A 24,488-nucleotide genomic window follows, 5' to 3' on the forward strand; every position below is an offset into this window, starting at 1 on the left:
CTTTATACAGCATTTTAAAGTGATTGCTACATACTTTCCTATCAATATTTTAGGGAGATTTTTGGTGAAGTTAATCATGGTTTCCATAAATTTGGTAAATCAAAGACAAATCTTAAACTATTTGTTGGGTAATTAACCAATTGTATTACCTTCATTGCGCTGTGAGTTTTAAGTAATGTTCATATTAAATCTCCATTATTCTGTTTTAAGAAAGGTGTTAATGCGTTTATATATGACTTTGTACAGAAATATAAGAAAAACTACATACATTGACCCCTGAATTCTGTTATGAACTGTTTGATAATGATGCAGACAAATGGGACTGCGAATCACTAATATTAACATGATGGGGCCAGAAATCGCGCAGAGCGATGAGGCAGTGCTCACCACAGCTCCTGCGAATTTAGTTAAGGAAAATACTTCTTGGGGGCTCTGTGGTGTCCAACTGCTTGATTTTGACCTTTAACCAAAATGTGCGCTATCAATCCAGCCTCTGGGCAGCGTGAGTTACCGCATGGCTGGAAACACCTGTGAGAGGAGAAGACGTGTCCACAAAATCTGTCAGGAAGGGAAGTCACGCCCACAGATTCAGGCTGCATTGCTCAAGCAGACTTCATTCATTTGAGTTAGTATTCTGTACGTCATTGTAAATAAAAATTTTAATTTTTTTATAAAAGGCCAAAGAAATAATTGAATTAAAGAGACAGAAGGGAAAAAATATAGATTTTTTCTTTTAAATGACCAAAAACTATTAAAATAAGGAGTAATATGAAACTCCACATTTTTAAAAGTTAATTTATAGTTTGGCAGTCATTAAGACTAACCCACGCTTTTAAAACTTAGTTTGGACTCCAAAATGATATTGTACACTTGATAGTTTTAAGGTTTTTTTAATCAATGTAAATAACAGTAAAGTGGGATTTTGGTTCTAAAATAATTGAATCATCAGATAATTTGAGTTAAGCAACTTTAGTTGGTATTTTTAAGCGCACCTGTTTGGTGGCGTAAATAGTTAGTTTCCAGCTGGGCAAATAAACAAGATTTCTCTGATTGCAGCGTGCAATGGCCGTTTAGTTCGAAGCTGTCAAATAGCCAGTGAACCATTAGGAATAAGTTCACGATTTCTGCATTTTACTGTGCATGTGCAAACGCGGGAACTTGCTCCTTCAATGCGCCACCAAAACCTGAGAGTGCTGTTCAGCTCCTCCGTTATTTCGGGAGCGATTTCTGGCCCGTGGGCTCCAGTTACTTTTTTGCTGGAAGGCAGGTTAGAGTCCAATAATCTAAAGTTGCTTAACTCAAATTATCTGATGATTCAATTATTTTAGAACCAAAATCCCACTTTACTGTTATTTACATTACTTAAAAAAACCTTATAACTATCAAGTGTACAATATCATTTTGGAGTCCAAAGTCACTAACGACATCTTATTGATCTTGATAACCTAGTGCATTGATTGGTAGTTGGACATTACCGTGCAAAGTTCACTTGTATAAATACATACTACTTTCAGTTGGACTTTTTTCAATTGGTAATTTGTCAGGCATGCGTAACATGCACTGTGGAACCTTTTTGTTTAAAAAAAATCCCCTATTAGGATGTTTAGATTCGGTCAGATTTGGGGTTAGATTGATACTAGGGAGAGTCTTCCTGTTCCATGAGCATTTACATTGCATGATGTGGCCTGCTAACATATACGCCTGTCATGGTGCAAAGCCACAAAAGCAGACCATCTCATTTTCAGCACTTGCCTATGTGTAGGAAACAGTGCAGAAAGGATATTTTAATGACATGTGGAGCAGCCTTTGGAAAAGGTAGGAACTTAAGTTGCTAGCCTTGCATGTGTTTTTAATTTATATAAAGTAAGATTTTCATGCGGTTACAACTGGTCACAAAATGCACAAGTTGATAGCAACATTAAGGTTTGCTCAGTAAAATACTGATGGAACTGATCGTATAAACATATATTGAATTCAAAAGTCATGAGTTCTCACAGTAAAAAGTGATGAGGTCTATTCTTAGAATTTGAATGTCTCATTTAAAGTACTGTAGTACTTGATTTTTTTTCACATTTAAAAATCTAACCCCCTTTGAAGTAAAATTAATGATAATACACCCATTCATTAATTCAAAATGTTCATATACTTTGAAGCATGAATTTGGAATTTTCTTGCTCCAGCTAGTGGATAATAGTGTCAATTCAGTTTCAGTTCACCTCTGTTGAAATAAACACTTTTTTCTGTTGACAGATAACCTGTGTAAGAAAGCACTGTAAGTATGCATCTTCATTATCAATTAACAAAGTTGTACTTACACACATTAATGCACAGAAAAAATGCTCAAGATACATAGGTCTAAAGTGAAAATACATATGTTTATACAAATAAGGTCCAATATTCCAAGTTCACGCTGCCGATAGGGTGGAGCCTTGTCCAACGGTTGCACATATAGGAAATTGGGATGCGCTTCCTTTGTGGACACACACTGACGGCTGTTCTTAACAACAGAGTTAATTGATCATTCCACTTAAACAGCCTTGGTTTTGGTCTGTTCCCCTCCTACTCCTTCAGTTCTAATCTCACTCATCCTGCTGCAGATTTGTTTGACTTGAGGAGCTGTTGCTCATTTGCTGTCAGCTGTACTGTAACAATGCATTTCTCATCCATTAGATATTTTTGAAAATAAAAATGGTCCAACTTTTTTCCAATGGCAGTGTAGACCCACTTTTGTTGTGGGTTTTGCAAACTGTCACTAAATCATTGGCTCCACTTCTGGCCTGCTAAATGCATGGAGCAAATTTGGTCTCCTGATGCCAATACATTGATTGGATCATGACAAAAGTCCATCAAAGCTAACCAAAAGGTTTGCGAACTCTGGTTGAAGATATTCCAGGAGGTCTCACCATGTGACGTACGCAGATATTATTGCATTTACCCTATAAAGGTCCCATATTAATGACTATCTTTGCTTATGGTTTTGCGCCATCTGCTTTTGTACAAGAAGTTCAGAGAACCAGGGGGGCAGGGAAGAGGGAAAACCGAAGGTTGGGGAAGGATTCGCAGGGAGGAAACCAGAGGTGGGAGGAACTTTGATTCCACCAGTAACTCACTGAAATTGCACTGATAACTAATAATATTACTGATAACACTGAGAATCCCCTCATAACCAACAATAATACAATAACTCACTGATAGTCTATATGTAAGTGGTACTAATAGGTGTAATGCCCTGGTTTCATAGAATGATCCAGCTCAGAAGGAGGCCATTAGGCCCATGGTGCCTGCTCTTTGAAAGAGCTATCCAATTAGTCCCACTCCCCTGCTCTTCCCCATCTAGGCAGCATTTGACCCAGTGTAGCATCAGGGAGCCCGAGTAAAATTGAAGTCAATGGGAATGTGGTATATATTAATGATTTAGACTTAAATGTAGGGGGGCATGATTAAGAAGTTTGCAGATGATACAAAAATTGGCCGTGTGGTTGGTAGTGAGGGTAAAGAGGAGAATTATGAGAATGTTGCCAGGATTGGAGAATTTTAGCTATGAGGAAAGACAGGATAGGCTGGGATTGTTTTCTTTGGAACAGAGGAGGCTGAGGGATGATTTAATTGAGGTGCATAAAATTATGAGGGGCCTAGAGAGAGTGGATAGGGAGGACCAATTCCCCTTAGCAGAGAGGTCAATAACCAAGGGGCATAGATTTAAAATAATTGGTAGAAGGATTAGAGGGGACTTGAGGGGGAAAAAAAATCACCCAGAGGGTGGTAGGGGTCTGGAACTCACTACCTGAAAGGGTGATGGAGGCAGAAACCCTCATCGCATTTAAAAAGTACTTGGATATGCACTTGAAGTGTCGTAACCTACAAGGGTACGGACCAAGTGCTGGAAAGTGGGATTAGGCTGGGTAGCTTCTTTTCGACCGGCACAGACATGATGGGCTGAATGGCCTCCTTCTGTGCCATAAATTTTTCTATATTTCTAATCAGGGATAAAACTCTCCATTGGCTGGAGTCATTCCTAGCACAAAGGAAGATGGTAGTGATTGTTGGAGGCCAATCATCTCAGCCCCAGGAGTTCCTCAGGGAAGTGTTCTAGGCCAACCACCCTCAGCTGCTTCATCAATGACCTTCCCTCCACCATAATGTCAGAAGTGGGGATATTTTCTGATTATTGCACAGTGTGCAGCTCCAATTGCAACCCAACAGATAATGAAGCAGTCTGTGCCTGCATGCAGCAAGACCTGGACAACATCCAGGCTTGGGCTGATAAGTGGCAAGTAACATTCGCGCCAGGCAATGACCACCTCCAACAAGGGAGAGTCTAACCCCCCCCCACCTTGACATTCAACGGCATTACCATCGCCGAATCCCCCATCATTAACATCCTGGGAGTCACCATTGACCAGAAACTTAACTGGACTAGCCACATAAATACAAGAGCAGGTCAGAGGCTGGGCATTCTGCGGCGAGTGACTCACCCCCCGACTCCCCAAAGCCTTACCACCATCTACAGAGCACAAGTCAGGAGCGTGATGGAATACTGTCCACTTGCCTGGATGAGTGCAGCTCCAGCAACACTCAAGAAGCTCTACACCATCCAGGACAAAGCAGCCCGATTGATTGGCACCCCATCCACCACCTTAAACACCGTGGCTGCAGTGTGTATCATCCACAGGATGTACTGCAGCAACTCGTCAAGGCTTCTTCAACAAAACCTCCCAAACCCGCAATCTCTACCATCTAGAAAGACAAGGACAATGGCAGCAGGCGCACCGGAACACCATCACCTGCACATTCCCCTCCAAGTCACACAGCATCCTGACATGGAAATATATCGTCGTTCCTTCATTGTCGCTGGGTCAAAATCCTGGAACTCCCTACCTAACAGCACTGTGGGAGAACCTTCACCACACAGACTTCAGCAGTTCAAGAAGGCGGCTCACCACTACCTTCTCAAGGGCAACTATGGATGGGCAATAAATGCTGGCCTTGCCAGCGACGTCCACATCCTATGAATGAATATAAAAAAAGTCCTGCAAATTTTTCCCCCTCAAATATTTATCCAATTCCCTTTTGATAGTTATTATTGAATCTGCTTCCACCACCCTTTCAGGCAGTGCATTACAGATCATAACAACTCGCTGTGTAAAATCTTTTTCCTCGTGTCGCCTCTTTTCTTGTCAATTACCTTAAATCTGTGCCCTCTCATTACCGACCCTTTTGCCACTGGAAACAGTTACTCCTTATTTACTCTATCGAAACCTTTCATAATTTTGAACATCTCTGATAAATCGCTCCTTAACTACTCTGCTCTAAGGAGAACAACCCCAGTTTCTCTAGTCTCTCCATGTAACTGAAGTCTTTCATCCCTGGTACCATTCTAGTCAATCTCTTCTGCACTCTCTGTGGCTTGAACCCACAATCTTCTGATTCAGAGTTGAGAGTGCTACCACTGAGCCATGGCTAACATCACTAGAAAAGATTATCTGGCCTTCAATTCATTTGCTGTTTGTGGGACCTTGCTGTGCACAAATTGGCTGCCCTGTTTGCCTACACAACAACAGTGACTGCACTTCAAAACTAATTCACTAGTTATAAAATGCTTTGGGACATCTCAAGGATGGAATAAGGCACTGTAATGCAAATTCTTTCTTTAAAAGAAGCAGTTAGTGATTACAGGACAGATAATAAGGAAAGCTAGGACAAATATAAAGAATATAGGCAAGTTGCAAAAAAGGAGATTAGAAAGGCTAATAGAGAGTACGACAGAAAATGTAAAGGCCAATAAAATATGATTTTCAATCGCCACATTAGTGGCAAGAGGGTAGTCAAGGTAAAGGTAGGACCGCTGAGCAATGAAGGAGGCAAGCTTGAGGAAGTGGGATTGTAGAACCACAAGAGCTGCATGTAGAATAATTAGTCAAAGTTACTATTCAAAGAGCATTTGGGAAACCGTGATCACAATATAATTGGGTTTAGAGTAGTTATTGGAAAAGGACAAGGAAAAATCAAATGTGAAAATACTTAACTAGCGGAGAGCTAATTTCAGTGAGTTGAAAAGGGTTCTGGCCCAGGTAGACTGGAATCAAAGATTGTCAGGTAAAACAGTAAATGAGCAATGGGAGGCCTCAAAGAGGAGATAGTTCGGGTACAGACTAGACACATTCCCATAAGGGGGAAAGGGAAGGGCTGCCAAAGCTAGAGCTCCCTGGATAACTAAAGATATAGAGATTAAAATGAAACCGAAAAAGGAGGCTTATCATAAATGCCAGGTTCATAATTCAGTAGAGAACCAAGCTAAATACAAAAAGTACAAAGGAGAACTGAAAAAGGAAATAAGAGGGGCAAAGAGAGAGTATGAGAATAGATTAGCAGCTAACATAAAAGGGAACCCAAAAGTCTTTTATAAACATATAAATAGTAAAAGGAAGGGAGGAGCTGATTAGAGACCTACCTGTAACTAGTAGTAATCCTATAACTCACTGATATTCTCCCTGTAACTACAGCCAGAATCCCCCTGCATTGCATTAGGTGCCATCAGGCTCCCCTGGCGATACCACTTTAAACAGGCCTGATCTCTCTCCAAATCTCCTTGGATTCCAGTTTGGACTTGAGTGCTGTGTGAAGGTGACAACTCTGATCTGGGAACCTCAGTCAGAGCCGATCTATACTTGGACTTCACATGTCAAAACCAGCCGGCACAGACTGACCTGAACCAAACTGAGAGATTGCACAAAGGGCATTGTTTGGGGCACTTCTCACAGGGCACATTATCCTAAACTCAGCTCAGCACCAGCATTTCTAAACAACTTCCTGGGCTTGCACTCAATAAAGGAGTTTCCATAAAATGATGGAAATTACAGCAGAGGAGGAGGCCATTCAGCCCTTAGTACCTGTGCCATCATTGGCACTCTTTCCTGTAACCCCATTCCCCACAGATTGTTTTTATATTCCTCCTTTTCTAATACTTACCCCATTCCCTTTTAAATGATGTTCTAGTCTCTCAATAGTCATTTGTGGTGAAGCATCCCATAGACTGATAACTCAGTTCAAAAACCTTCCTTCTTCCTTCCCTTGGTTCTTTCAGTGAGAATCCTTGGTCTCTGTCCCCTTCTTCCCGATTTGCCCATCAGTGGAAACAATCTTTCACTATTTATCCAGAGTAAAGCCCCCAGGTTTCACTCAACCTTTTACTGACTGCTCCTCTCTTGATGCCACTCACCACGCTGCTGCTCCCAACTGTGCAGGTAATGATGGGCCCCATACCTACTCCATTCCCCAGTCTCTCTCTCACTCTTTTATCCCTGCCCATTCCCCAGTATTCCTTTCTTCCCGATCCCTGTTCCCGGTCTCCTTCTCTTCCCTGTTTCTCACCCACCGTTTCCCCCCCCCCCCCACCGAAGACCATAGGTTCAGTACAGGGATAGGATATGAGCAGCAGAGGTTTGAATGAGTTGGAGTTTGAGGAGGATGGGGGATCGAATCTGGAATTTTCCGGATCTTTATGACTTAGCTACTTACTGAATAAACTCTATCATGCTCATCCTTTCAGTGTCTTTAGTTAGATAATAGATTGGTACCATCCATACCTCAGTTTGTTACAGTAATTCAGAAGATGTGATTTAATCATTACTAGAATTAGCTGTAGCTACAGAAAACTTAACATACTTGAAGGTCCCTCTTGGGAAGGAAGAATAATTGTAGGGGGGGCATAGTGGTGTAATTCAGTGGTTTTCAAACTTTTGTATGTGGGGATCCTCTGCAGATGTGGATGCACTATTCTAAATTCCAAGAGACAGTGTCAACTATCAAAAGGATAGTTTTTTATTGGTATATAGCAATAGAAATAATGTGCTAGTAAGTCAACAAATACATAAATCTGATGACAAATTTGACCTTGTAGACTCTTGATCCCCTTGCAGATCCTCAGGGTCTGGGATCCCCAGTTTGAAAATCTATTGTGGAATTGTTACCTTTGCTTTCTTCGTTCTGTTTCTCCCCTTGTCTTAACTTTATTTTTTATTTGTTCTAAAATTGGTTGCAACAGCTAAATCAGCTCCCCAAGAGCAAATATGGTGTTTGATTTTAACTTCTTTACCTCTGGCTTCCCAATGCCCATTCAACTTTGTTAACGGATATCATGTGTGTATTCCTTCCCTGCAATTTAAAGTTTAATAAAAGTTATTGATACCCCTGTACAATTTTTCAAATCTTTCTGTGCTCCCAGCAACTACCAGCATCAAATTTGTCAGATACATGTTCTTGTTATTGTTTTCCTTAGCAACACCCTGAAACTATGCCACCTAATATTGCAAAAAATCCTGTGTTCACCTCAGTTATATACTGCATTTATTGGGTCTAATTTCAAATATCATGCTTGTGAATTATATCCATTCTAATGTTATCATGTAGTGTGTGTATGTAAAAATCTGAAGTAGAATCTTTTTTGTTTAGCTTCTGAACCTCCACCGGAGTGGACAATATCACATGAGAAAACCCCTTCAGATATTTCAAAACTTAAAGTTCAACTAATGCTGTCTGAAGAAAATCAGCTTCCAGTGCTTGATATCAGCTGGGTTATCAGCCCAGATGGTGAGATTTTCTTTCAAAATAAATTATATAATTTGTATGTAAAATATGATGCTGCACATTTTTATTTCTGGGCTTTTTACTAATTACTAATCAATCTCCTATGGCATTGCACATGGTAAGTAAGAGAATATGGCCTCTCTTACCAGCCTCTGTTACCTTTTTGTATTGCGGTTCTCCCCCGTCTCCTCTTGTTTCTCCTTCAATTCTTTTTGTTTCTCTCGCTATCCTTTTCTGTATGTTTTTTTTTGGGTGAAGACATGATTGGGCTTGGCTGTGATGCTCTAATAGCTTATCTGGGCTCACAAATGAAGACTAGGCACTTGAGAGAGGAACCACAGGATAATGCACCTCTGGAATTGTGCCAGAGCAAAGAGTAAATGCCTTCAGGAGAGGATGTGGAGAGGAGTCGAAGGGAGAAAATTGGTGGAAATCCAAAAGCCAGTGAGAGATGTGATTCATTTTTTTTTCAAATGCTCTCTTGGCCATTTATTATTTTGTTTAATATATACACGTTGCTGTTGTGACTACAAGAAAAGGTGTAACATTGGTTTAGATCATTAGACATGATTAACTTTCCAAGTATAAATTTTTTTTTTCAGAATTGCCTTTTAGGAACAAAAACTGACAAACATGTTTGTTGGTACAGCTGGTGTTTGTATGCTGGTTGCATCCTGCTTCTCAATCAGTTCGAATTATTTTTTAAAAAATGAACAAAAGTTTGAAAATGAAATCTGGTTGTCAGAGATACAGCACAAGGAATGTTTTATTCATTGCTTGTATGCTTCTGGATTTCCTTAATAGATACTGTAATAATATGAGAGCGGCAGGTATAGTGCATAATATTAGGTCAAAAGAAGAAAACAAATAATCAATTTCAAAGTAAGAGTGTATATATGCTGGTAGAAATCCATTTGCTTAACTTAATGATTCATCCAATTTTGGTGATGTCGCCAACACATGGGTAAATGACACTGAGTCATTTTTTGTTATTACGCCTCTGAAACACCTTAGGACATTTTATTACAATAAGGGTGCCATATAAATGCAAGTTATTGTTATGTTCTTCACATCTTTTAAAAGTGATTTTTTTTTCCAGCAAGTATTCAAGAACTTAGAGCTACTATGATATGCATTAGAAGTCAAAGAGAGTTCTGTGTTCGATGTGAATATAATGCACCCTTCAAAAGTGAACGAAATCCTCAAGATCAACCAGTGAGTTATATAGATTTTCTTATGCATTTAATATATATTATAACCAGGATACCTCCCTCAACCCCCTCCACTGTCTCTGATTTGTCACACTGCTTGTCCAACATCCAGTACTGGAGGAGCAAAAATTTTCTCCAACTAAACATTGGGAAGACGGAAGCCATTGTCTTCAGTCCCCGCCACAAATTTCGTTTCCTAGCCACCGACTCTATCCCTCTCCCTGGCCACTGTCTGAGGCTGAACCAGACCATTCGCAACCTTGGCGTCCTATTTGACCCTGAGATGAGCTTCTGACCACATATCTGCTCCATCACCAAGACCACCTACTTCCACTTCCATAACATCGTCTGTCTCCGCCCCTGCCTCAGCTCACCTACTGCTGAAACCCTCGTCCTTGCCTTTGTCACCAATAGACTTGACTATTCCAATGCTCTCCTGGCGGGCCTCCCATCTTCCACCCTCCATAAACTTGGGCTCATCCAAAATTCTGCTGCCCGTATCCTAACTCGTACTAAGTCCCGTTCATCCATCACCCCTGTGCTCACTGACCTACATTGGCTCGCCTCGATTTTTAAAATTCTCATCCTTGTTTTCAAAACCCTCCTTATCTCTGTATCCTCCTCTAACCCTACAACCCTCCGAGATCTTTCCGCTCCTCCAATTCTTGCCTCCTGCGCATCCCCGATTTTAATCATTCCACCATTGGTGGTTATGCCTTCAGCTGCCTAGGCCCTAAGCTCTGGAATTCCCTCCCTAAACCTCTCTGCCTCTCTACCTCTCTTTCCTGCTTAAAACCTACCTTTTCGGCCAAGCTTTTGGTCACTTGTCCTATTATCTTCTTATGTGGCTTGGTGCCAAATTTTGTTCGATAATCGCTCCTATGAAGTGCCTTAGGACGTTTTACAATGTTAAAGGCGCTATATAAATGCAAGCTATTGTTGGATAAGCTAACATTCATAAAGTGATGTGTATACTTGTATTTAGACAGGAAGTCATTAAATATAATTTGCTACTAATCCCATTGTTTTTGAAACTTGATTATACAAATGTGAGACACTAATCACAACACAGCTCAATAATATAATTACTATAGGATATTCTGCAAATTATTTTTAAGTGATTGTTGGTGTCTGACATGTAGAGGGAAAAAGAAAATTGGATAAGGACCAATTTTGGACGTGGGTAGCATGATGCACTGATACCCCATACCCAATGACCCCTGCGCAGGCAGGACATGAATTTCGGCCGACCTGAGGACTCACCTGCAAATCAGCGTTCCATTCCGGGCCTTGCACGTGGAATTAATGCAATTCACACTTTCCTCTAGCGGGGGGAGCTCAATCTCTTAAAGGAAAGATGTTTCTTAGAAATCTCTTAAAGGTAGTTGGTACCTGTTATTTGCTGAAAATAACAGTCTGCACGGAGTCTGAACGGAGATCAGACATCGCACAGGTAAAACACAGATGCAGGTCCCATCCCTATGTTTACACACTGATGAGTTATGTTAAAACATTGAATAAAGGTTGCGCACTACTAAATCCCACATCCTCCAATCTGCATGCCAGACCTCACCAATCTGCTGGTCTGAGTTGGTACCAGGCCTGCGAGAGTGCATGCACCAAGGTTCTCTGCTGATGCACTAGAGACCTTGGTTCAAGAGGTGGACAGAAGGTGGGGCATCCTATATCCGCGGGGGGGGGGGGAGGTGCAAGAGGCCCTCCAGACATATATCCAAAAGCAGTGGGTGACGAAGTCAATACCAGGCACACAGCATCATGAACATGGATGCAGTGCAGAAAGAAGTTCAATGCTTTGATATGAGTGGTCAAGGTGAGTGAGGTCAATTGTCAAGTGGCGTCTCCTACCAACTACACCACTAGCCGCATCCACTGCTCCACACACTACATCCCCATCACCCACATACCAACAAACTCTTTCCATCAGTACTCAACTCTTCCAATCAGATGCTTCATCTCTCCCTCACACATTACCATTGTTTCAAGCCGCCCACCCACAACTCACAGGCCATACACACTGGTAGCTATTCGACCATGACAGGCACATCACCCAGACACACGTCCCACTTTCTTGCAGGAGAAGATGGCGCATATCAGGAGGCAGCAAGTGGCAGTTGCATTTAGCCTGTCGAGCCTGTTCTGCCATTCAATGAGATCATGGTGGACCTGTGACCTAACTCCATATACCTGCCTTAGCCGCATATCCCTTAATACCCTTGTTTCAAGGAAATCTATCAATCTCAGATTTAACATTCACAAGTGAGCTAACATCAACTACCATCTGCAGAAGAGCGTTCCAAACGTCTCCCATCCTTTGCGTGTAGAAGCATTTCCTAACTTCACTCCTGCACGTCCTGGCTCTATATGTTAGGCTATGTCCCCGCGTCCTAGTAGCCAAGTATAGGAAACCTCCAAAAACAGTTACAAATGTCTCGGCAGCCAGAAGCAATAATCCAGCCACTAACCTGTAAATTCTGCATGGTCCCTTTAAATAGCGCTGGTGGGGGTCCTTCAGCCATTCTAAGACACTTTCAGATGGTTGGGGTTAAGACTGTGCGTTGAGTTGAGCGTTAAGTCTCAAAATGATGTCTATCACTTTAAATCAGCGTTGCACACTGATTGTATCCATTTACCCCTTACTTTACATGCTGACGGTGTTTGGTATTTGCGCATGCGCTAACTCCTATACCAAGGTGGTGTCTGGCGCACGTCACGCTGGAAACTTGCGTGCGCATCCAAGACACCATCTTGGCATTACGTGGCCCATAGTCTCATGAGATCCTTATCTTTTTGTGTAATTAAAAACCAGACTTCCTTTCTTTTATCAGTCTATCATGGGATACACTGCACATCAGAATTTTATAGGATTGTACAGGACATTGTAAATACAGTGCACTTTCCTAAAATGTAATACTTTATTACATTAAACATTTCTTCTTTTTTCAAGTGGCAATTTCATTACACTGAATATCCTGTTGACCCATTCACCCATTACTATGTGAAAGCTTTCAACATCCCAACATCAAATATTGGTGAATCCCCACCTGAGAAATCTACACATTTTTCAGCAGGTAATAGGGATGATGCTAATAGTGTATTATGTATGGTCTCTATCTCATGCATAAGGCAAATTCTTTTTCTAAGTACCTTCTCCACCATAGCCAATTATTGGTGGGGGGGGTGGGTTTGCGGGGGAGACGTCTATAAACAGAGTATCTACTTTGATTTTGGCAGGGATAACCCTTCAATCATGGTGTCCTTTATGCATGGGTATTACAGTGAAAAATTACCTTTGATTCATAAAGTTGTGTTTGCTGCTTTTGATAGTTTGTGCTGTCATTTCGTTATCATTAATTGCATCTTGGGTAATTCCTTTGTCCTTCGCATTTGGAATGATGTTAGCCACCTTTCAAGTTTCGGTTCCGTTCTCTGAGTAAAGGATGATAGAATTCTTTTTATAAATCAAAACCCCTCCCTTGCTTGCTGAAGAATTCTCACCTGCGTCCCAAGCATCATATTAAGCTTCAGTGAGTTTCTTTATAATTCTTCATTTACTGATCTATACAGTCATTCCACTATCACCTAAGTCTGAAATCCTCATGCAGCCCTGTCTTCAGAACACTGATGTGAATAATTAACTTAATGAGTCAACCTTTTCCTCAATGGATGGTGTGCCCCCATCACTCTTTAGAGGAATCCTTTGCTCCTAATGGCACCTAGAAGATCCCAGGGTTGATCCACGGCTTTTGCTGTGTTCCCCAGCTAACATGGCAGAAAGAGCACTACAATTGGTTTCGGTGCATCCGATTTAGGGAAGAGGGAAATTGACCTGGGTTCCTGCTCCAGACTGCTACCTAGTGGCCCTTGATGGAAGTGTATGTATGTGGACATCAGATAATGGGAGAATTGGATTTTGCTGTGACCCACTGCCCAGTTAGGAAATCTAGGCTGGCATCATAATTCTGTGCATAGCTAATTCAATACATCTTGCACTGTGTTCACTATATACAACTTACAATCCATTCCAGTCGACAGGAAAAACATTCAGGAGCAGCTAATAGCAATGAATGATTGAGTGTATAAAAAGTGACTATTTGTATAATTTTCCGCAATTTTAAAAAACTTTATACAGCATTTGTGAACCTGACAATATAATATTTTTTGTTAGGTTGTGATGATGTGGCAATGAAAAATCATCAAAGCTGTGAAGGTAAGCAACTTTTTTTTTTCAAAAAGGCACTAAAAATCTTAATTGCATTATCTTTAGCAGACTGATTCCTTGAGTACACAAACACCATCACCCTCGTGTAAATTTTAATGTATTATACACAAACGCTTGTTGTTATTCTTAATGACTTCGGCCGGGAATTTCTTGAATCAGTGCAAATCAAAAGATAAGCTGAAATTTACACTGGTCTCTTCGCCGATCTTGCAGACCGATAATTAAGCCAAAATTTTCTGCCGATCTAATTAGCATATGCCAGAACGTAAAAACCAGTGTAAACAATCGGGGCCCGAGGAAAGTGCAGAACTTGCTCCATATTCCTTCTTTAATTGCCTCATTGTTGAAGTGAGACGTAGCATGTTCAAGAAAATGCAATCATGGAAGGTTTTCAATTGTGATGCCACAACAAAGCATTCAAAGATATCGGAAATGCAGTGCAAGTCTCGGTAAGAATTCTCTTTTTTAAAAATTCGCCGCAACATTCAATTTTTTGGCTAAAATCTATGTCTGCAGAAAACTAGTGTAAATGCAGGAAATTTGCATCACTGCTGTTTTGCATGGGGCAACAGAGGGTTTTGGTGGAGGTTTTGCGGAATCGGCGCAAAAGATCGAGGAAGCTCTGGCGTTGGATAGAAGTCACTCGATCTTTAGTGCTAAAAATTGGCATTATACCGTACTTGTATCATTGTTTCAGTGCAAGTTTTCAGGAAATTCCAGGCCATATTTGTGTCTCATGACGATGTTGCAGGAAGGAAATGAAATTTGTTGTCATCTTTTTTAGAATAACAAGCTAATGCCACATCATGACAAGATTTTGGGGTTGTGTTTCCGTTAGTTATAACAGTGCATTCCGGATGGAATCGGCCGAACCAGTGCAAAAGTTTGGGACATTTTAAACATAGGTGTGTTACACCCAAAACCACTTGGCTTGTGTTTTCCATGATCTTTTACATTGATCCAAAATTCAATTTGCCCGAATCAAGCCACGCCCACAAAACTGGTCACGCTCTCAGGTCGAAATTGTGAGATTCTGCTGATTGCACTGGTTCCAGAAGGCTCTTCAAATTGCACTCATTTTCTTAGGGCTCACAGGCACTAGTAAGCGCGTTTTAAAAGTTTTTTCATATCAAAAAATATTTAATTTACTAAGAAACTGACTAGTGTACACCAATGAAACTATTAAATGGTTCAGTATTGTTTTTTAAAGTCATTTTCAGTGATTTTAAATCAGGTTACTCACAGGAGGAGGACTGGAAACCCTTATTAAAGATGCTTATTTTTGGTGATAAACCCATCCATAAAACTGCACCAGGTTGCCACTCTTAAATACATCAAGGAATACTTCCTAATAGACAGAAAATAAAACAATTCCATTCTATTACGCTGCTCGATTGCGCTGGTTCATGGAAGATTTTACGTTTGTGATTATGCAAATGAATTTTAGCGGAAACTAGAAGTCTAACCTAACCTGTGCAATTTCAAGCACATTTTGGGTGGAATTTCTCAATTGCGCCCAAAGTGGAAATTCTACCCCAATATCTTTTCTCACATTTCTCCGTTCATAAAAATGCATTAAATTACTGTTTATTTCTTTTACCGTAAAAAGTGAAGTTTGATACCATCTGATCTGGGAGTTAAAACCAAGTGTAGTCTTCATGTTAAGTGGTTTGAGGCTGGGGCATAATCGGACCAGAGTACACAGACGTAATTTGGTCCTCATTTTAATGTTATACATTCTTCCCTTTATTTTTACATAGTTCCATTATAAGTTTCTTTTATATTGTTTTGTGAGGGAACTGTGGAAATTGGAAAATGCTTATCAGTTTCTCACTCCAGGACAGAAGTGTGACGGACAAAATTTGTACACAAACTGTTTCTAGATATTGCTAGTTCTACTAGTTGTGCATTATATGTTATAACATTCCTGTCTTTCTAAAATAGCATATCATCTGACTTACTATGAGTTATACCACAGGTGATTTTCTAAAGGATGTGTAATTATATAGCTTATTATTTTATAATTACGTTATCTTTATCAAGTTAGGACAAAATCATGGCATTGACACATTTTATCTATTAGAATATAGTTTAGTATGCAGAGTATCTCTCTTATGTTCGCAGGATGAGGGGCTATATTGAGAATTTGTGTCCACTGGACACCTAGTCAATCAATTGACTTCAGTATAATACTGGTTTTGGTATTTTCACTGTGAAGCTGCACTCATCTAAACATTTAACAGAAACCTAGATGGAATATATTACTCTGGCACTTTATTTATTTATCAATCATTATACATTTACAGAAGCTCTTTGGAATCCAAACATATCTCTGAGTATGGTCAATAATGATGTGGTGATCAATTTTACTACCAGTGCAACTTCATCAAGTTATGATGTTGAGCTGATCGAGTGCAATCTTGAGTCAACAATACTTAATAGCACCACTATTCTTCAGGTAAGTAAAATAAACTTTTGTGTATAAAAAGCAGAATTCACAGAGTCATTGAATTTTGTAGCACAGAAACAGGCCATTTGGTCCATCAAATCTACACAGCTGTTTTTCTGCATGAGCTTCATAAGTTAATCTTTGCCTTCCCATAACCTTTACAAATTCCTATTTTTCCGACATCTGTTAGAATTTACAGACTCTGCTTCAGTAACAGTTAGTGGTAGTGAATTTCATATTCTAACCATCTTCTGTGTAAAGAAATTATTTCTACCCCCACCCCTCCTGTTACAATTTTAGGATCGATGATGTGGAGATGCCGGTGATGGACTGGGGTGGACAAATTTAAGGAATCTTACAACACCAGGTTATAGTCCAACAGTTTTATTTGAAAATCACAAGCTTTCGGAGCTTGACGAAGGAGGTAAGCTCCGAAAGCTTGTGATTTTCAAATAAAACTGTTGGACTATAACCTGGTGTTGTAAGATTCCTTAAATTTTAGGATCAGCATTAGGTATTCTCTTGTAAGTGGGTTGAGAGTCTTGCATTTAGGAGAGTGCCCACACTGTCCAATATCTAACTATATATTAGCAAAACCCAGGAGTATAACAATAGGACATTCGTGTGATGTGAACTCAATACTCATGTCTTTTACAAGTGTGCTTCTTCAATATTTTCAAATGTGGACTGAGAAACACTTGGTGAGACAAGATCAGACAAAAATCATTGAGCCACTTTATTTCACACACAGCAAGTGAGCATACAGAATAACAGTCAAAGCAAATTCCACTTATTTAACTCAATTTCACTTCTCCCCTCAAACATGGAGGATTATAATAAACCACAAGGGCTGCTGACATGTTTTTCACATGACCATTCTCTCTAACTACAAAAACTGATCACCTGCATTTTATCTACAAGCTCTGAGCCAAGGACTGTGTCTCACAGCCCTCTGTTCAAAACCTGATTATCCCTTTGGCCCTTATCTCTCTTAATTGTGGCCCCAGCAACCAGTCCTGGCACCTACCTGTACAGAAATTTGCCATCAGGCCTGTCAGCCAAACCAATTACCTCTACAGACTTCCCTTGTTGTGCCTATGTGAATATAATTGTATAATGGGTGTGATTATTGGCCACCAAAGACAAGATGACTAATTGCTTAATGTCATTTTGGCTAGTGGGCCTGGGACAAGACAATGGCTCCTCATACCACTTTGAAATATGTAAGGAATCTTACAACACCAGGTTATAGTCCAACTGTTTTATTTGAAAATCACAAGCTTTCGGAGGCTTTCTCCTTCGTCAGGTGAGCGTGTGTGGGATTCCATGGAAGGTTACCGCATTTATATTCAGAGAACAATACCTGGTGATTACAGATAATCTTTCCAACTGCCCGTTGTCAAGGCAATCAAAGTGTTCAGACAGAGTGATGTTACCTACAGCTCTATGATCCCAATATCCACTTCCTCCTGTGAAAACTTGGGCAAAATATTGAATTAGCATCTCTGCTATTCCCTTACTCTTCATTACAAGCTTGCCTCCTTCATTGCTTAGTGGTCCTACCTCTACCTTGTCTACCCTCTTGCTACTAATGCGCCGATTGAAAATCATTTTTTATTGGCCTTTGCATTTTCTCTCGTGCTCTCTATTAGCCTTTTTAATCTCCCTTTTTGCAACGTTCCTATATCCTTTATATTTGTCCTAGCTTTCCTTATTATTTGTCCTGTAATCACTAACTGCTTCTTCTAAAGAATTAATTTGTATTAAATATAGTGCCTTATTACATCCATGAGATGTCCCAAAGCATTTTATAACTAGTGAATTAGTTTTGAGTTGCAGTCTCTGTTATGCAGGCAAACACTGCAGCCAATTTGTGCACAGCAAGATCCCACAAACAGCAAATGAATGGAAGACCAGATAATCTTTTCTAGTGATGTTAGCTGTGGCTTCATGGTAGTACTCTCGACTCTGAATCAGAAGATTGTGGGTTCAAGCCCCACTCAAGAGACTTGAGCACAACATCTAACTTGACAATCCAGTGCAGTACTGAGGGTGTTGTTGCACTGTTGGAGGTGCCATCTTTCCGATGAGACATTAAACCGAGGCCCAGTCTGCCATCTCAGGTGGATGTAAAAGGTTCCATGGCATTATTTTGAAGAAGAGCAGAGGAGTTCGCCACGGTGTGCTGGCCAATATTTATTAACCAACATCACTAAAACAGATCATCTGGTCATTATCACATTGCTGTTTGTGGGACCTTGCTGTGCGCAAATTGGCTGCCGCGTTTCCTACATTACAACAGTGACTACACTTCAAAAGCACTTCATTGGCTGTAAAGTGCTTTGGAACATCGTTAGGTCATGAAATGTGCTTTATAAATGCAAGTCTTTCTTTTTGTTTGAGGGAAGAATGATGCCCGGAACAGTGGGAGAACTCCCTTCTCTTTGAATAGCACTATGAGATCTTTTACATCTACCTGAGTGGGCAGACAGGGCTTCAACTTAACATCCCATCCAAAAATACACCCCAGACAATGCAGCATCTCTCCTTATAGCACAGAAGTCTCAAGTCTGTAGTGAGGCTTGAACTTCAAATATTCTGACTCAGATGAGAATGTGCTGCCAACTGAGCCAAGCTTCAGTTTCAAGATTGATCTACTCCCCCTATTTGTTCATGGAATCCCAGTCTTTGACAAATCCTTACTTTTTCCTTACTGGAATATATTTGCTTTTTATCCCTTTCATTTCCCATTGCTGATCAACAGTTCAATTTTCCTTCCATTGAATCTGGTCAGGTCCCTTTTTATCTCACTATAAATTTACTTTCTTTTCCCTCCCAGTTAAATACCTTTGTCCTTGACTTTTCTTATTCCTTTTCTATTCTTACACTGAATCGAGTTGTACTGTGGTCACTGCTTAACAAATGTTCACCTACATGCTCTGTTATTACCCAGAACTAGCTCAAGTGCTGCTTCCTTTCTTGTTGGAATAGCAGCATGTTGACTGAGAAAACAGTCCTGCAAAAAACAACTTCCTTTTCTCAGCTCAAACATTTTCCCTGTCCCAGTCTGTTTTTTGGATAATCAAAATAATCTAGCAATGTGCATCGACGGTAATTTGTTTACAAATGTCATCCTCCATTTCCTTTCCACTGTTTGGCACTATTATATAATGTACTTCCGTGAGTGTGACAAAAGCCTTGCTAGTCCTCAGTTGAATTCAAAGGAATTCTAAGAACCACTCCTCCTCCATACAGTATGGACTATCTCTCACTGTTCCCAAGCGCTGTAATTTTTAGCTTGAGCGTGTTCACTTAGAGCAATTTCTTACACCCATGAGTGTCTCAGAAACTCTCTCATCATGCACAACACAAGTTTCCACAATCCTGTCATAATAAATGTACTCAAAAACTCAAAGTAATTTCAAGCCAGCTATGCTTCAGTTCAGAAGTCCCATTCAAGCCAAACTCCCTATACTTGTTCACCTGTTTTCTCACTTTGATTGCCTTTCGCTTGTACAATCTGCCTAAATCCTCTCAGGACAACAATCGACATACAGAGATTTACTTGCCTAGTCTTGCAGATTCAAGCCCACTGTGTCTCTGTGAACTGTTAGATCAAATTTGTTCATTTACCTTCTCTCAGGAAACGTTCACTCTGTCGGAGAATCATTCTGTCAGCCTCTTGCAGTTGATTTGTGGTGGTGCAATATTTTTAATATTCCAATATTTACTGCTGAGTAGTAAGATCTTGGCCATCTTGTTGGGGCAGATGTAAAATAATTCAAGTGCTTTCCCTATAAAGGACAGAAATCATAAAAGGCAGGCCTCTGAGCAGCCAGATCAACAGCAGCTTCAGTAAAGATCTGCAAATAAGACATCTGCTTTCAGCACTGAAATAGTGTAGCAAAAAGGCTAAAAAGGAAGAAAACTCATTAAATAGGAAAAAAAATTTGAAATGTTTAAAATAGAACTATGTGACTGTTGATTTTGTGAATAGAAATATGTATTGTTCAATAACATTTTGTTTCATCTAGTCAAATGGATCAAGAATATCTATAACATTTGTGAGGAATGATGTCCTGGATCTTTCTGAACAATTTTGTGTAAGGGTAAGTAGTTCTCATTTGTATGTGTTTTCCTCTGAAGATCATAATTTGGAATGCTTCAATACATTGGGAATTCTAGTCTTTTTTCATAAATCTCTATTGAATATGCAACTAAAGACATTTATTGCTGTTGATTTTAGATAAAACCATATTTCTCTGTGTGTAAACATTACTGCTTAAAACATGAAAAAGTGCTCAACATTTCCAAACCAAAGGGTAAGTTTTTTTTCTGTATAACTTTTATTGATACTTTGCTTTTAAAAGTCACCCAATTGTACACAATTGTCATCAGTTCAACAATCTCACTTGTATCATTTTTATTTAATTTGGAGAATTCAGAATAAACTAAACCCACCTTTTGATGGATTTTGTTTGTCATGATGTTTTTTAAAAGATGCACTTACTGCCTAGATAGTTATTGATGTTCTTAACACACACATTTGCAATTCCTATGCAATGATCTTGCTAGAACATAGTAACAGGAGTAGGCCATTCAGCCCCTCCATTCTAACTAAATGTTCTACCAATCATTTAGATTGTGGTTGATCTGTACGTCAACTCCATTAACCCACCTTTGATCAATATCCCTTGATACTCTTGGCTATCATAAATCAGTCAATCTCAGTCTTGAAAACTTCAATTGACGCAGCATCTACAGCCTTTTGAGGAAGAACATACGAACATAGAGAGTTCCAGATTCATATTTATTATACATTTCTCTCCTCTCTGCTCTTCCCCCTCCCAACACATGAACAAGAGAATTCCAGATTTTCACAATCCCTTGGGTGAAAATGTGCTTCCTGATTTCACTCCCGAATGGCCTAGCTCTAATTGTAAGATTGTGCCCCCTTGTTCGGATTCCCCCCACAAGAGGAAATAGTTTCTCCGTATCTATCCTATCAAATTCTTTTATCATTTTAAACACTTCAATTAGATCACGCCTCAACCTTCTAAACTCAAGGGAATACAAGCAAAGTTTATGCAACCTGTTCTCATAATTTAAACCTATAACTCCTGATATCATTCTGGTGAATCTAAGCTGTACCTTCTCAAAAGCCAATCTATCCTTCCAGATGGGGTCTGGACAAGACACTGTACAACTGAAGTATAATCTCCTCCTGGAAAATGTGCATGCATAGATATTCTGTAATGATGAGCTCAATTATGATGCCCTTCCCCTCCCCTCCCCCCCCCCCCCCATGTGAAATAGCTCACTTGCACTGGTTAAGCAGAATGACCACTTGATCGGGGTACGAGCGGGTTACCAGCATAGTGGAATCTTACCACAGCACAACTCACTCTGTTCAGGAAGAAATTAAATTGGCTGGGGAAGACTATAACATCAAGCAATATATTGCTTCCTATTTTAAATTCTGCTTATACGACATGTTATAAGGAGCCTGGAGTCATTTAAAATCAATAAGCATATCTTTCACCAGCATATTAACCACCACCAACCCCCCCCCACCCCCCCCGACAATCCCCCCACCAACCCCGGCAGCTGCTCTCTGCCATCTTCCTCTCTACATTGTTTTGGATTGTCAGCGAAAGTCTGAGCTTTTCTTTGTTTGGCTCTATTCATATTTATTACACATTTCTCTCCTCTCTGTTCTTCCCCACCCCCCCAACACATGAACAATGCCAGAGACTCAACACATGGGGGACAACCTCCCGGGCCCTGCATAGCAATCACAAGCAGGGACCCTGGATTATATTTTTGGTTATTATGCTACTTCCTGCTTTTGTCACATTCCCATTTCAAGCAGTTTAAACAACATCTAACCATGTATTACTACTCTTTCAATTGTATAAATAAGAAGTGTGGGCGGGGGTGAAAGGACATTTTAAAAGTATGCATGCACCAGCACAGGTATGCAGCATGTTTTTGATGGACCATGTCCATTTTTTATTTGAACAATGCAATATCTTTATAGCAATCATTTTATTAACATCGTAATTCTTTTTTTTTGTATTCTATTGCTTATTTGCACTTAACAAAATATGCCAACAAAATGAAAGCCTTGGCCGGGAATTTCCTTGTAGCTGCTTCCGCAATGCCACCGTAACTTCAGAAGTGCAGTTGATATCCCATATACGACGTTATGGCGGCTGGGCGGGAGCAGCTACGAGGAAATTCCCAGCCATTGAGACAATTTTTGAATCAATGCTCCAATCTAGAAATACAAAATATTCAATTCAGAAATGTTTCCACTTTTTTTTGCATGATAAATATTAAGACATTTTTAGATATAATAGTGGCTTTAAATACTAAATGAAAAGTTTTAATTCCAGACAAGATCTCAAACAATTTCACTGGAGATTGGGAAGAACCGAGCAATGGTAAGTATAAGAGCGAGACAAATGATCATCTAAAAGAGATTGTTTTCACATCAATGAGGAAAATCAGACACTCTATTCCTCAATTTTTATTCTATCCAGTAAAAATTTGAAGAATGAGTTTGTTGTTCCCTGTGTGGTGAACTCATGGGTGGGAATTTGCTCAGAACTGCTCCTGCTCCTTTGCCTGAAGTGTGGCATAAACAGGATTTCTGCATAAGTTATAGTGTTAGAGCAGGAGCAATTCTGAGGAAATTCCTAGCCTATGACATCATTGATATGTGGGAGCGGGTGGGGCGGAATAAAATGTGTAAACTTCACATAAAGACGAACAAATCAAAGCTCACACTTTTGCTGACTGCTCACAGTAGATATAGAGTGGGAGATGACATACAACAGCAGCTATTCAATTTTCTTGCCTCTGGTGATGATTTATGTTGGAGTAAGGTTCTAGCATGCTGGGTCCCTCTGGTGAGTGGTGGTAGACTAGTTGACTGGGGGACAGGGTGCAGCACATCACGAATGTGCCTTTGTCATTGAATATCCACATTTCAAAACTTTTCAGTGAGGTCATTGGGTGTGAATGAAACTTAGCTTTTTTTCTTCCTAGCCAAAGACATAGGCAGGCTGACAGTGGAGTCAAGAAATTTGCAGAGATCAGCTAACTTGGCACAATTGTTTTGCAGCAGTCAGACAACCAAAGTATTACCCTTCCTCTTCTCTGTAGCTCAGTACTACATCATGTGGTGTATTTACCCACTGAGCCATCGGGGGAGCATAATACCCAATTTATTAGACAAGATTTTTATCTGTGATTAATAATGTATCTTGGACTCGTGATAAACTGGGCACTTCATTGGCACTAATACAATATCATCTATGAAAGTACAGAGATGTGGACAAATACACTTTTAATGATTAAATACATACAGTAGCTAAAACAAAGAATAGAAGAAAATATTGACAATGCATGATTGGACAGTAAGTAGGTCAAATGTCCAATCACTTATCTAATACATCCTGTCATATGATACTGCTTTCTCAGTATTTGACTATCTCGCTGTGGCTTTTCAAACCATCACTCGCCTAATTTCCCACAAAATGCCTACAATTCTTAAAAGTTCCTATCAGCTAGTTCTTAGAATTGCATTTGCTATGGTATGTGCACAGCTCTAATTGCCCCCCTTTCCACATTGAGGCACAGAAAACAGAAACGGAGGAACCAGAGGAAATTTCTGGGTTAAGGGGATGTCTTTTCCTTTGAAGTTCAAACAATTTCTTTGCAGCAGTGAGGCAACTAAAGTATGAACAAAATGTAGCCAAAGAATGGCCCAGGTATTTTGTCTGCTCTTGGGTGGTATTCGCGCCCTCCTAGGCAGATTGGATTATATCCAACAGGAAATTACATTTTTGGACTTTTGCCAGAGATTAATTGATATAAAGTGAAGGATTCGAAGGAAACAATGTATTTGGGGAGCCTGCCAGGAATACAGCAAACTAAATGGATAAAGAGATAAGGGTAGAATTGAAACTAAAAAAAAGACATACTCCAAGTACAT

The 24,488-nt window shown here is 40.0% G+C and overlaps 1 protein-coding gene across 2 annotated transcripts in view; it reads left to right on the forward strand.

Moving 5' to 3' along the window:
* Nucleotides 1–24,488, forward strand: part of LOC137334404 (interleukin-17 receptor B) — a 34,631-nt gene that overhangs the window by 430 nt on the left and 9,713 nt on the right. For both annotated transcript variants that reach the window (XM_067999117.1, XM_067999118.1), the window contains exons 2-10: nucleotides 2,251–2,272; nucleotides 8,452–8,589; nucleotides 9,686–9,801; nucleotides 12,763–12,886; nucleotides 13,984–14,025; nucleotides 16,344–16,495; nucleotides 20,521–20,595; nucleotides 20,733–20,808; nucleotides 22,885–22,932. In XM_067999117.1, the coding sequence (XP_067855218.1) occupies nucleotides 2,251–2,272; nucleotides 8,452–8,589; nucleotides 9,686–9,801; nucleotides 12,763–12,886; nucleotides 13,984–14,025; nucleotides 16,344–16,495; nucleotides 20,521–20,595; nucleotides 20,733–20,808; nucleotides 22,885–22,932 (793 nt within the window). The remainder of the gene's footprint in view (nucleotides 1–2,250; nucleotides 2,273–8,451; nucleotides 8,590–9,685; nucleotides 9,802–12,762; nucleotides 12,887–13,983; nucleotides 14,026–16,343; nucleotides 16,496–20,520; nucleotides 20,596–20,732; nucleotides 20,809–22,884; nucleotides 22,933–24,488) is intronic.

Source organism: Heptranchias perlo, chromosome 17 (genome assembly GCF_035084215.1).
Source record: "Heptranchias perlo isolate sHepPer1 chromosome 17, sHepPer1.hap1, whole genome shotgun sequence".
NCBI lineage: Eukaryota > Metazoa > Chordata > Chondrichthyes > Hexanchiformes > Hexanchidae > Heptranchias > Heptranchias perlo.